Below are 12,545 nucleotides of genomic sequence, written 5' to 3' on the forward strand. Positions count from 1 at the left end.
TGAATGACCAACACAACATTTTTTCTCCTTCATTTCTGTCACACAAAGCTGTATGAAATGTTTCTCGCGGTTAGTATCATGGTTGCTAGGCAACCTGAACAGCACGACGAAGGCTAGACCGTCCCATTTCACAAGCCTCTCACTTCCGCACTTCCCGTACTTGTAGTACGCACCGTACGTAGTACGCGTAGTGTGCGTACTTCAAGCGTGCATACCCTGAATTGGGACACAGCCTCTGTGTGTTTAACCTTTTGGTTACTTCCTGTTTTAGTGTGAAGGTTGGTTTTCTGGAGTTCCTGATTGTAGTTCTACTTCCTCCTCAGTGAACATCCCCACCTGTGTGTGACAACATGCTTTAATGTTTGGCGAGAGAGGACGAACGTTTATTGACCAGAGCAAAGAAACTGTCTCCGAATCAACCACAGACGTCATTGTCTCCAGAAAACACACAAACTTTAAGATTTCCGGAGTGTTTACTCCAACCTGTGGGTGTAGCTGTAGTTTGGCTGGTTATCCCAGAACAGCTGAGCACAGGTGAGTCACGCTAGGGCGGGGCAAACAGCCTGCAGACACATGCTAGGCAGGAAGTGGAGGGCTGATGGGTATCTCAGAGATGTCATTCCTCAGGCTTGAGTCCAGGCAGTGGCGACGGTGTGACCTACGACCACCACAGGTCACCTGACACGGGCTTCAGGTGTGACCTTTGGCCCAGAGAGCAACAGAGACCACAAACAGCAGAAAGAAGCCCGAGTCCCCACATGTGTGTGTTTCACTGTAACAACCAGAGATGGGCAGTAACGCGTTACTTGTAACGCGTTACTGTAATCTGATTACTTTTTTCAAGTAACGAGTAATGTAAGGGATTACTATTGCAAAAACGGTAATTAGATTACCGTTACTTTCACGTAGGAACGCTGCATTACTGCGTTACTAAAACCGTGATTTTTTGCGAGAACGTCTCATGACAGTGACGTAAGCGAGTGCGACATTCGTGACAACAGCTGTCTGCAGATCATAATATATCGAGTGCGGGACAGAGTGTAGCATGCAGCGTTTAAAGCGTGGAAGTACTGACCTTATTTTGAGTTTGATTCCATAAAAAGTGACAAAAACATTAGTGTCCGTTGTGCGTGGGAAGAAAACTTCTTTTTACAGCGAAAAAACCCCTAAACTTCCAAGCAAGCACCGAGTGTACTACGACGTAATGTGAAATTCACAGAGAAACTCGCGGATTCTTCCACTGACTGCTGCGGCACACCTGCACCAGGGTAAACCTCCGCCTACCCCAGTCCTGCTTTACAGGTGAAAATAGAGCAACAGGACCGCTAGTCTTTGATTTTATTTATTTTCTGCTGTGTTTTACTTGCATCTATTTGAAAGAGTGAGTGTAAACACAAAAAATATTTTATTTTATGTGCTGGAATGTGCAGAAAATAGGTTTAAATGTTAAACAAATTTCTTCCAGTCAGAGAATGTTGCATATAATTTAATTTTTGCTTGATGCATAAAGTTAAAAGATTAAAACTAATAAAACAAGTTTTAAAAAGAGACTTTTCCATTTGATTACATTTTGTATGATGAATTATGCAGAAAAAGTAGAATTGGGCTGAAAGATCTATCGCTTTATCACCTATTCAGGTTGTAAATCGTGTTTTTAAAAAGTAACTAAGTAACTAAGTAATTAATTACTTTTGAAAATAAGTAATCAGTAAAGTAACGGGATTACTTTTTGGGGGAAGTAATCAGTAATTAGTAACTGATTACTTTTTTCAAGTAACTTGACCAACACTGGTAACAACAATCATACAGTTTTATGTTGCACCATTTATCTTTGTGTGTTTCAACAGTTTTTATCTGTACTTTTATTTTTTATAAAAAACTATTGTTTACTGTGTTATTATTATATTTACAGTTAAAGTTCATATTTTATACTCTGCACACTGATCCTAATGATCTTACTGTGACATGTTTCTCTAATCATAGAGTGCAGTTTGTTTGTAGTCGTGTTTTTACACTGCATCTCATTTTATTCATTGCAGGTTTCATTACAGCGTTTGTTTTGTAGTGATCTCATCAGATATTTTTAACAATGTAGTGCAGTATTACTTTTTGGTACTAGATGCATTTTACAGCAGTTTCTATTAATTTCATATTATTCTGTAATATTTTAGCGTGTATTTTGTAGTGTTCGTCTGTGTATTTTGTAGTATTTTAATGTGCTTCAGTAGTATTTTCAACTGCAGTATTTTTACAGCGTGTAACTGGAGAGTTTTCAGGAGACGCCCAGTGGAATAGCCCTTCCGTGTATGACGTCATATGTGGTCAAGGTTTCAGGGCACCAAAATAAAATACCGGAAGCGGACTTTCAAAATAAAAAATAATAGAACTAAGCGAAACTGTGTGATTTATTTAACGCATTCGTGTATTTTATTATATGAATACAACTTGTTTGTGTTCACAGCTTCTTTACACGTCACTTCCGGTGTCGTTTTATAGGTTTGTTTGCCCCAGAGCCACTGCGGTGCTTTAATTGTGAAACGCCAGAGCGGAAGTGCCGTCCTCGCGCTCCCTACCTTGATGCAGCGGGGCTCAGGTCGGTCCGCGAGCTGACGGCAAGAACTGGGATCGAACCTACTCCTGTGACGTCACCATGGCTGCTCAGGTAAGACCCTCGCCGGCACGCGCACCTATCTGCGGTGACCTCTGATTCCGCGGCTGGCTCCGATCAGCGCGCTGAACCGAACCGGATTCCGCGCATGGCAGCAGCAGAGCGGCGGGGACACACCTGAGACACGGCAGGTGTCAGTAGACAGGTGCCGCGAGCGGCACGAGGAGAGGAGGGGGACACAGGGGAGACACGGGGGAGACGGGGGGAGGAAGAGCCGCAGACACGGCGCGGGGAGAACTGCCAACATCCAGTTGGAAAAACAGGAAAACACTGGCTGCTGCTGCGCATGTGCGGGAACACCAGCCCACGTCTAAAAGTTATCAGAGAGGCTCAGAGGAGGGTCAAAGGTCTCGGACCTGCTGCTAAGGAGGGATCAATGAGTGTTATTGATCCCTGTGATGATCAGTAAGGCCTGCAGGTGATCGATCCTGATATTCATCAATCAGAAAGTTCAGACTCTGAGGATGAACTCAGAGATCGTCAGTCTGAGGAGGTCTCTGTGTTTCTCACAGCACAAACCTCTGACACTCAGAGAACTCATCACTTGATTGATTTATTTAAAATAACTCTGTCACGCCGGGGTCTGAGATATCAGCTGTGCTGCAGACGAAGAGCTGAATCACGACCTCAGATCGTTTTTAAACTTGACTCTAAACGCTTCATGATATTAATGCACCTGCCCAGCACCCAAACACCTGGATGCTGTCCGCGCCTCAGATTTATTACTGGCTGTGGAAATCACGTGCCTCACTGTTTCCTGCATGCTGCTACAGGGTCGTTGCCGTGCATCTGCCGACGTTCCCATTGGCTGGTGCTTGCGTATGAAGCCCTGCTTGGCCTGCTTCCCTCTTACCTTTGTGTTTTTATGTGTAACAACCAACACATCCTTCGCTCTCTCACCTTCTCACAGCATCATCCAAATGATCGCCCCGGGAATCAGACAGGATCAGGATTTCAAATGTGCTGCTGGTGTCTCCTGGAATAATCAAATTGACATGTCTGTACCTGTTTTTACTTGATGTCTCGTTACCTGTTGTGTCTGTTGCACCTTTGCTGGTGTGTTGGTAATGAGAGCCTGGATGAATAAATCAAATCAGACTTCTCATGTATACTCTGACGGTTTCACTGAAGGACCGCGTCCTGATCGGGGATCAGTGATGCGAGCGATGAAACCATTGTAACAGTTTAACGATGAGGGAGACATGGTGACGGGTCAGCAGCCTCCACCATCACGCTCAGGGCAGAGACTGAGCTGTGGGCGTGGGTGGTGCTGCAGGAAGTGATGGTGTGTTGGAGTGAAACAGACCTGAGGGTGATGGGGACCATCGTTGTTCTCAGGTGGGGGTGTGGCAGTGGAAAAGTGACATGATCATTTCTACTGTAAGTAGAAAGACGTTCTAATATAACAGTCACACATTACTCTAATCAGTGAGAGTTTGTGACGGTCTCCACAGAGTAAACTTTTATATGACTGACTTGTGACAACGTAGCGCTCCTGCATCAGCGTTAGTCCTGGACTCAAATATAATTTCAAATTATTTTGTGACTGTTCGGCTCCGCAGACATGTTCGTCAGTGCAACAAGCAGAAATCATATTTATGTTCATGAATAAACGTGTGGAGGCAGGAGAAGACGTTTTATCGCTGCAGGTGTGGAAATGTCTCTGTGTGAGCTTCTCTGGAAAGAAAAACCCAGAAAGCCTGGAAGCTGCTGACATGTGGATGTCAGGGAGTGCTGTGGTCCAACAGGAAGTCAGGTTCAAGAGTTTGTAGTTTCACTGATATCCAGACGTTTCCTCTGAGCCCAAATCGGTGCTTTTCCTCCGACTGTCCCTAAACTTTAGTTTGTACCAGTCTGAGCTCTGTGCGTGTGTACTTGTTTGCGTGTGTGTGTGCGTGCGTGTGTGCGTGCATGTGTGTGCATGTGTGTGTGTGCTCTCCAGGCTCTGGTTCTGTACGACTTCACAGCAGAGCCAGGAAACAACGAGCTGTCGGTGAGAGAGGGGGAGACCATCACTGTGACAGACCAGGTAAACACAGGTGCTTACACTGCACACATTGCACAGGAAACACGGCTCCACCCCCTCACCTGTCCCTGTTCCTCAGACTGTGGGTGGAGGCTGGATCCAGGCCCAGAACTGCAACGGACAAACCGGACTCGTACCTGAGGGATATTTACAGGTGAGCACTGTGACATTATTTCGTGTCGTGTCAACACAAAGAGGCACAGATCAGCGAATTTCACCTCCATCAGTGGCACACTGCTCCTCTGTCAGCAGACTAAGAAGTCCAACACTTACCTTTGAGTTTAGTTTTTATTATTATTATTATTTCACTGTTTGTTTGAATTCAGCTCAGTTTCAGTGAGTTTCCAGAACAGAGGCCAGAAAATCAGTATTTCAGTGAAAACAAGCAGCTGACTCACAGGCTGATAGATGTCCAAACATCATTAAATATGTCCATCAGGGCCTCAGGGCAAACTGCAATCATTTATTTTTACCAAACCAACAAAGACTAAAACTGAGGATATTATATCCTTATTTGATTCCAAGTTCACAAAGACGCAAACACTTCACAGAGATACTGAAAACCACAGCACAGAGTGACAAACCCACCATGGAGACCATTGGACCACACAGTGAAACCTCTGCAGGGCTCTCTACTAACTTTTTGCCACAGTTGCACTGGCGCACCAGCACAAAAGTTCGGCACACCCAAATTTTTCAACCGCATCACTTAACACCGGAGTTTTACATGTACGCTTTTTTGGGGGGAAAATTGCTGTCCATACAGACAATATTGATTTGAAATGATTAACTAACAATCTTGTCAACACAAAGTTCTTTATTTGGAGCACATTTCTACAAGAAAGATAAGTTACTGAAAAAGTGCTTGTGCTTGAAGTGTGTTGGCAGTCTTTGGTAATATTGTAGGCAATGTTAAACTTAATCATCACATCGGCCTCCTCTGACGACCTGTTTGCTGCTGCCTGCTGCTGAAAGGCAGTGGGGAGAGGGGACACTTGGGCAGTGCATTTATCGCAGCATATAATGTGTTTTCTGGATACACTGTGCTTTTTTAGGATTCAGAGGTTAATGGCTCCCTTTTAGAGCACTGGCTATGAATTTCAGACGGATCAGGCCTTAACTTAACAAAAAATGTATCAATAGTTCTTTTCATCTTTTCTTATTACCACAGCTACATCCACTTCTGTCAGGCCTAGGGCTACTCACCAGGGATGGGTATCATCACTGATTTCTATAATCCATTCGATTCGATTCAATTTTGCCATAGACATTCAGAAATATTATAATTCTGATCATTTATCAGTATTGATACATGTGAGACTTCATCAGAGGTGTGAGCATCACAGCAGATGCCTTTGTGTCAAAGTAACTGAGGATAAAACTCAGAAAAACATGAAGGAGATTTTCCTGGCCTGACCTTTTTATAGCAGATAACCTTAAAAATATTCTGCAATTTTGCATAATTTTAAAAAGTTTAAATTTCATCAGTATTGAACAGCAGAAATTAGGCTTTCTTGTCCAAGGTCATTTAAGTTAAAAAAAGAAAAGAAAAAAAAAGACAGCGGCCAACAGCGCTGTGAACAACGGCAGACTGATGGGTAATAAGCGAATGAATAATGTAGAGAGTAGAGATTTTTAGATGGAAAACTGTTCTTAAAGTACACTGAGAGAGAGAGAGCTGTGTATGAAGTGTGATTTTGTTGTAATGGAAGCAATACAGCAAAAGTAAGAGGGAATTAATGACAACATTTATCAAATGTGAAGCGTAGTTTAGATCTTGTTTTGCTGCTGGTTCAGTGAATTTTCGTTGGAGAGAGGCAAAACCTGCAGCTCACAATCTAGCGCAAAAAAGACGTAAACACAAAGCGCGGACCCGCTGACGCATCAGAGTCAGTGAGCTGTCGGCTTTCAGCCCCAAAATACATTTATATTTAAAAGTCAATTCAGGATTTAATGAATCGATATCGCTTTATTCAAGCTACTCACCTCTCTCTATCCGCCTGTACTTTCAAATCCCTGATTATCTCTGATTGGTTTAGACCACGATAGGGGCATAATGTGTCTGTTGTTGACCACACAGAGACTTTCAGAGTAGCCGAGACTTTTTTTTTGTTCTTACTTGAACAGTTGGTCGCACCGGTGTGACCTAAGACTTTTTTTTTTAGTCGCACCATTGAAAACTTTGGTCGCATTTGCGACCATATTGGTCACACTCTAGAGACCTGCTCTGTGATGGCTACAGTAAAGTCTGTATCGTCTGCAGGAACATCTGTTTGTTAAAGATGTTGTCATGTTTCAGATCAGAAACACTGGTGGTGTTGGAGGAGGCGGGGACCCGGGATACAATCCCACGCAGCACGGTAACACACGCTTGCTTTCAGCTCATTTTTAAGTATAGTCTCGTACTGTGAGGGAAAAGGTTTTACGTCAGGAATGTTGAGCAGTGTCCCTATCAGCTGTTCAGGATGATGACGGTGAGTGGGACGACGAATGGGATGACCAGTCGGTGAGCAGTTACCATGACAACAATCAACCAGAAGGGGAGGCCGGAGCCTCGGGACGAAGCGCCCATGGGCCCAGTGTTAAGATCTCCCTCAATAAGTACATATGTTTCTGAAATATGCAAATATAACAGACGACTCAAAGTAGAGCTAAAAGTCCAGTAAATGTCAGTCCATAGAGCCAAGTAAAGACTGGTAGGAGTCAGTGGAAGTCAGGAAGTGTCAGTCATTAGATGTCAGTCACAGTGGTTAGTAGTTGGTAGATCCCCGTAGAAGACAGTAGAGCTTACTAAACGTCAGTTGAGTTCAGTAGATGTCAGTAGCGATAGTAAAACCTAGTAGATTTCAGTGGAAGGGAGTGAATGTTGGTAGTTGTTAGATATTATTAAAAATTAATGGAAGCAGATGTCAGTGGAAGTTGGCAGAATTCGGTACATGTCAGTAGAAATGAGTAGATGTTAGTATAATTCAGTAGAAATGAGTAGATGACAGTGACACCTTCTTGTCTTCAGGTTCTCGTTCTCCAAAGGTCCGAGTCCAGAAGTCTTCATGTTGGCCCGACCTCCGGCTGACAGCAGAGAGAGACTTCCTGTCTACGTGAGTCCAACATTTTGCTTTTGGTTAATGATGTGTGGTGTTGATTGTTGCACTCTGATTGGCTCTTGGTCCTCATCCAATCAGATGGGAGAAGTAGGCCCCGTCTGGCTGTACCCGACGTCTCCTCTGGACTGTGTGATTGCTGATCCAAAGAAAGAGTCCAAAATGTACGGACTGAAGAGCTTCATCGAGTACCAGATAACACCCAACGTGAGCTTAGTTGTACTCTGTAGTACTTAGTAGTACTTGCAGTATCACTGAGTATCAATCTCTGACTCCTCCCTCTTCCTCCAGACGACCAACAGACCTGTCAATCATCGCTACAAGCACTTTGATTGGCTGTACGAGCGTCTGCTGGAGAAGTTTGGGTCCATATTGCCCATCCCCTCACTGCCTGACAAACAGGTGACAGGTGAGCCATCACCATGGCTACCCTGTATGACTTGGCAAACACCTTTGGCTTTACCTGTCTCGCCTGTGCTTGTAGGCAGGTTTGATGATGACTTCATTAGGATGAGGATGGAGGGTCTGCAGGCCTGGATGACTCGGATGTGTCGGCACCCCATCGTCTCTCAGAGCGAAGTGTTTCAGCTCTTCCTCACCCACAGAGATGAGAAGGTAGGTGAAGCTCCGCCTCCTGCTTTACATCTTTCAGGTAACCTGAGAACCTGCTGTTTAAGCCTCTGGGACTTCCTTTTTGTTTACTTACAAACAAGTGAAAGACCACAAACACAAACCAGAAGCCTTCAGATACCGAACAGGCCCCGCCCACAGGTTATAAATGTTTGTATGGTCTTTTATGGAGATTATGTTTCAGCCAATCAGCTGTGATGATATCTGATGCTGCTTCCTGATTAGCTAAGGCTGTGTGTTGTTGTTTCAGGAGTGGAAGACGGGGAAGAGGAAGGCAGAGAAAGACGAGACGGTGGGTCCGATGATGTTCAGTTTGGTTGAACCTGAAGCCGCAGAGCTCGATGTCGTTCAGGTGTAAGTCACTCAGTCTGCGTTTAAAGGCCTATACCCTGGGTTTGGTCTGTCAGGCTACCTTTGATTGGTTCGCTCATTAGGGTCGTCTAACTCGTGTCTGTCAAATGTCATGTGACCAGTCATCAGGCGTCAATCCCTCTTTTAGCTGTAGCTCACTGGGAGTGCCACAGTGTGGTGTACTGGGCCCATTACTGTTCCTTATTATAAATGAACTTTCACTGTTCTTCCATCAAACAGCAGCTCTGTTTCACATGTTTTTACCTGCGGCTGCCTTTGTGTGACCTCTGAGTGTGTGTGCAGTGAACAGAGGTGTGAACACTACAGCCGCTTTACAAAGTCCATGGATGATGGCGTCAGAGAGCTGCTGAGCGTCGGGCACGCGCACTGGAAACGCTGCACCGGACGTCAGTGCATACAAGTTACTCCGTGTACATGTACACAGAAAACTTTAAGCTGTGATTGCGTGGTAATGTCTTCATCTGTGTTTTAACCAGCGCTTCCTAAAGAGTACGAGCACATCGGCCGAGCCTTCAGAAACCTGTCGACTGTTTTCATCACCAGCAAATATCCAGGTGAACGAGGGAGGAGTGTTTGGGTGGAAGGATGGGGGAGGGAGGATGGAAGATAGAAGGAGGGAGGAGGGAGGAGGAAGGATGGAAGGATAGAAGGATGGAAGGAGGGAGGAGGGAAGGATAGAGGGAGGGAGGATGGAAGGATAGAAGGAGGGAGGAGGGTAGGATAGAAGGAGGATGGAAGGAGGGAGGAAGGAAGGATGGAGGAAGCATGGAAGGAAGGAGGATGGAAGCATGGAACGAGGGAGGGTGAAAGGATGGAGGAAGCAGGGAAGGAAGGAGGAAGGGAGGATGGAAGGATAGAAGGAGGGAGGATGGAAGGAGGGAGGAAGGATAGAAGGAGAGAGCATGGAAGGATAGAAGGAGGGAGGATGTGGCTTTCTTTCTCTGTTTTTTGGGTTTTGTTTACAATCTCAGCGAACTTGAAGCTCTCTGGTGGTGAGTTCAGGGACTCTAAGCTCAGTGTGTTCTTTCTGATCCATTTTCCTTAAAGCTGGTTTCCATTGTGAAATACGTAAATATCCAGTAAACATGTATTACGTGGTATAAGTAGAGACTTTTAAGTGTATGCGATGCAGGTGAGGCGACCTTGACCGATGCTCTGACGGCTGCTGGAAAAACCTACGAGGAGATCGCTGAGATTGTCGCCCAGCAGGTAAAAGCACACACACCTATGTATAAATACATAAACTGTGTTTTCTCAGTATTACAATAATATTTTTTTATTCTCTTACTGCATTCTTTGTTGTGTTGATGTTTCCAGCCTCAGAAGGACCTCCACTTCCTGTTGGAGACTAACAGCGAATACAAAGGGCTGCTGGGATGTTTCCCAGACATCATCGCTGTACACAAGGTACTGTAGTACTACACGGTGACAATACTCTACACAGTACTGCTACACAGAACTGCCAGCACACACAGAGAATGTCTGAAAACATGAGACAATAAAACAGACTGAAGCTGGAAACTGAGGCTTTTATTTTGGAGGTTTTTATTCAATCACTGTCAGAGCAACATTAATGGTAGTGGCTCCAGGTGTGCTGACGAGGGCGTGGTCTCACCTGTGTGTGTGTGTTTCAGGCTGCTGTAGATAAAGTGAAGGAAGGCGATCGTTTGGTTTCTGCAGGAAAAATGAACAACAGCGACAGGAAGTGCATGAACCAGCGGCTCAGCTGCATGAGCTACGCCCTGCAGGGTAACAGACACACACACACACACACACACACACACAAACACACAAACCCAAAGGTCAAAGTAATGTCTTTGATAAAGTTATCAGCCCCTGGTGAAATTTAAAGCTGTCATGCTTTTAGCAGAGTGATGGATTTTCTGCACAGTGTTTCTAAACATGCTTGTTTTCTTTAAAAAGCATAAATTAATTCTGTTTACAAACAATGACAGAATAATTTCAGAGAGACAAACATGACCACAGCACAGACCTGCTGGCAATGACCTGTGTTCACTCTGTAACACTCAAAGATGTTAAATGTTAAAAGACCAAACCAATGAATTTCTCCAGTTTACAGTCGGTATAAACACATCTGTGAGGGTTTGAGCTGAGAAAGCATCATCCCAAATCCAAAGACATCACTTCAGACCTGAGGAGAAGAGTAAAAATTATCACAGTGTCTCCAAGTGTGGACAATGGGAGTGAGGAGAAACTCAGAGAGAGCCACGACGATCCTGCTGAGGAACGAGCTGCAGGAGACCAAAGTGGGCGTTACCGACAACCCACTCAGAGCCCCGACTTTAATCTGTGGCCTGAGCCGAAGACCAAGATCCACATCAGCACACATCACATCTGGAGGAGCTTCAGAAGAAGAAGAATGGGCCGCGATCACTCAGGAGATGAAAGAAGAAAGGACACACAGCTGACCTTGAGCATCACAGGATCGTTCAATGACTTCATGTAACCCTTCAAAATAAAAGTGTCTCGCTCTGTCTGACAGCAGAGTAGACGGTCACATATACAAACCCTGTGAGGGAGTGTTTCCTGCTCAGCTCGTCTCGTCAGACACTCGGCTTTAGTCACCTGCTGCCATTTCATGATGTCATCGTGTTACTTCATCACCAGCCATAGTTTACACCGCTCCAGCTGTTTCTATGTTTCACATGTGTATGAACAGATGATAATGTTGGGTTCATCTCGTCTCCACCAAAATAAAAATCCAAGAACGATGGATCTAAGAATGAAATAATAAAGTAAATAAAATGATACTACAATAGTGTAAAGTTAATGTTTGTATGTGTAATAAATAAAAAAAATGTCCGAGGGTAACTCGCCACTGTCTGCTCTCCTCCAGCTGAGATGAATCATTTCCATAGCAACCGTATCTACGACTACAACCGAGTGATGCAGCTTTACCTGGAGCAGCAGGTCACCTTCTACCAGCAGGTGAGCACCAGGCAGGAGGCGGGGTGGGCGGAGTCTGGGTGTGTGTTCAGGTCCGTGATGTCATCTCCCCTCTGCTCTCTGATTGGTCAGATCGCCGATAAGCTGAGAGAAGCTCTGAGCCAGTTCACCACGCTGTGAGGACGACAAGGCCACCGTGTGATGTCACGGGTGACATCACAGCCTGAGTCACTGTTAACAAAATAAAAGCCTCGTAATCTTTATAATGTAAATGTTGATATGATAATGATTAATGATGAGTTTCCTTCTTTTTCTGCTTTATTTAAAAACTTTTTTAACAGCTGATTTTACACGTTTAATAAAACTTTCTACGCCTACACCTGGCTCCGCCTCGTCTTTATTGGTATTATCAGTGCAGAAGACTTGTTTAAACGTGTGTGGGATAAGCTGCTCAGTTTCCATCCAAACTGTATAACAGGTGTTGCGAAAAGCAGTTTCACCCTGGTTCGTATATTCCTCAGGCCTCCAGAAAGAACACCGGGACTCAGTAGTCAATTCACAACACTTTTATTAATCCACACACATTGATTACACCTTCTAGAAGGGAGATGTACAGGACCCTGGAATTCCTCTGCAGATCTCAACTCCTTTGTCTGTTACCCGCAGTTTTGTATAAGTGACCCCCCTTCTAACCCCTCTACGAGGTGCCATAAAACTAAGCACTGTGTTTACATGCTTGTGTGTGTGCGAGCACGTGAGTGCCTGCGTGTGCGCGTTCCTGTGTGTAAGTGCATGTGTATATATGTGTATGTACCTCTGCGTACGTGACTTCCTGGGGGTC

General features: G+C 44.8%; 1 protein-coding gene across 1 annotated transcript; it reads left to right on the forward strand.

The window, feature by feature from the left end:
• Positions 1-2,510: 2,510 nt before the first annotated feature.
• On the forward strand, positions 2,511-12,081 carry LOC100703129 (sorting nexin-9). The gene is made up of 17 exons (XM_005465052.4): positions 2,511-2,662; positions 4,611-4,697; positions 4,774-4,848; positions 6,994-7,054; positions 7,151-7,295; positions 7,708-7,792; positions 7,877-8,002; positions 8,087-8,204; positions 8,280-8,410; positions 8,676-8,779; positions 9,080-9,183; positions 9,274-9,351; positions 9,930-10,006; positions 10,115-10,204; positions 10,432-10,546; positions 11,655-11,746; positions 11,837-12,081. Exons 1-17 carry the CDS (start codon positions 2,651-2,653, stop codon positions 11,882-11,884), a joined length of 1,548 nt encoding a protein of 515 aa, XP_005465109.1. The 5' UTR covers positions 2,511-2,650; the 3' UTR covers positions 11,885-12,081.
• The last annotated feature ends 464 nt before the right edge of the window (positions 12,082-12,545 follow it).

This window comes from Oreochromis niloticus, linkage group LG15 (genome assembly GCF_001858045.2).
Source record: "Oreochromis niloticus isolate F11D_XX linkage group LG15, O_niloticus_UMD_NMBU, whole genome shotgun sequence".
Classification (NCBI taxonomy): domain Eukaryota; kingdom Metazoa; phylum Chordata; class Actinopteri; order Cichliformes; family Cichlidae; genus Oreochromis; species Oreochromis niloticus.

Bases quoted from the DNA above. Each gene is read 5' to 3' on its own strand.
- LOC100703129 (XM_005465052.4), top strand. The intron at 7,055-7,150 runs GTAACACACGCT...TGTCCCTATCAG, and splicing joins ATACAATCCCACGCAGCACG to CTGTTCAGGATGATGACGGT. The intron at 9,352-9,929 runs GTGAACGAGGGA...TATGCGATGCAG, and splicing joins CATCACCAGCAAATATCCAG to GTGAGGCGACCTTGACCGAT.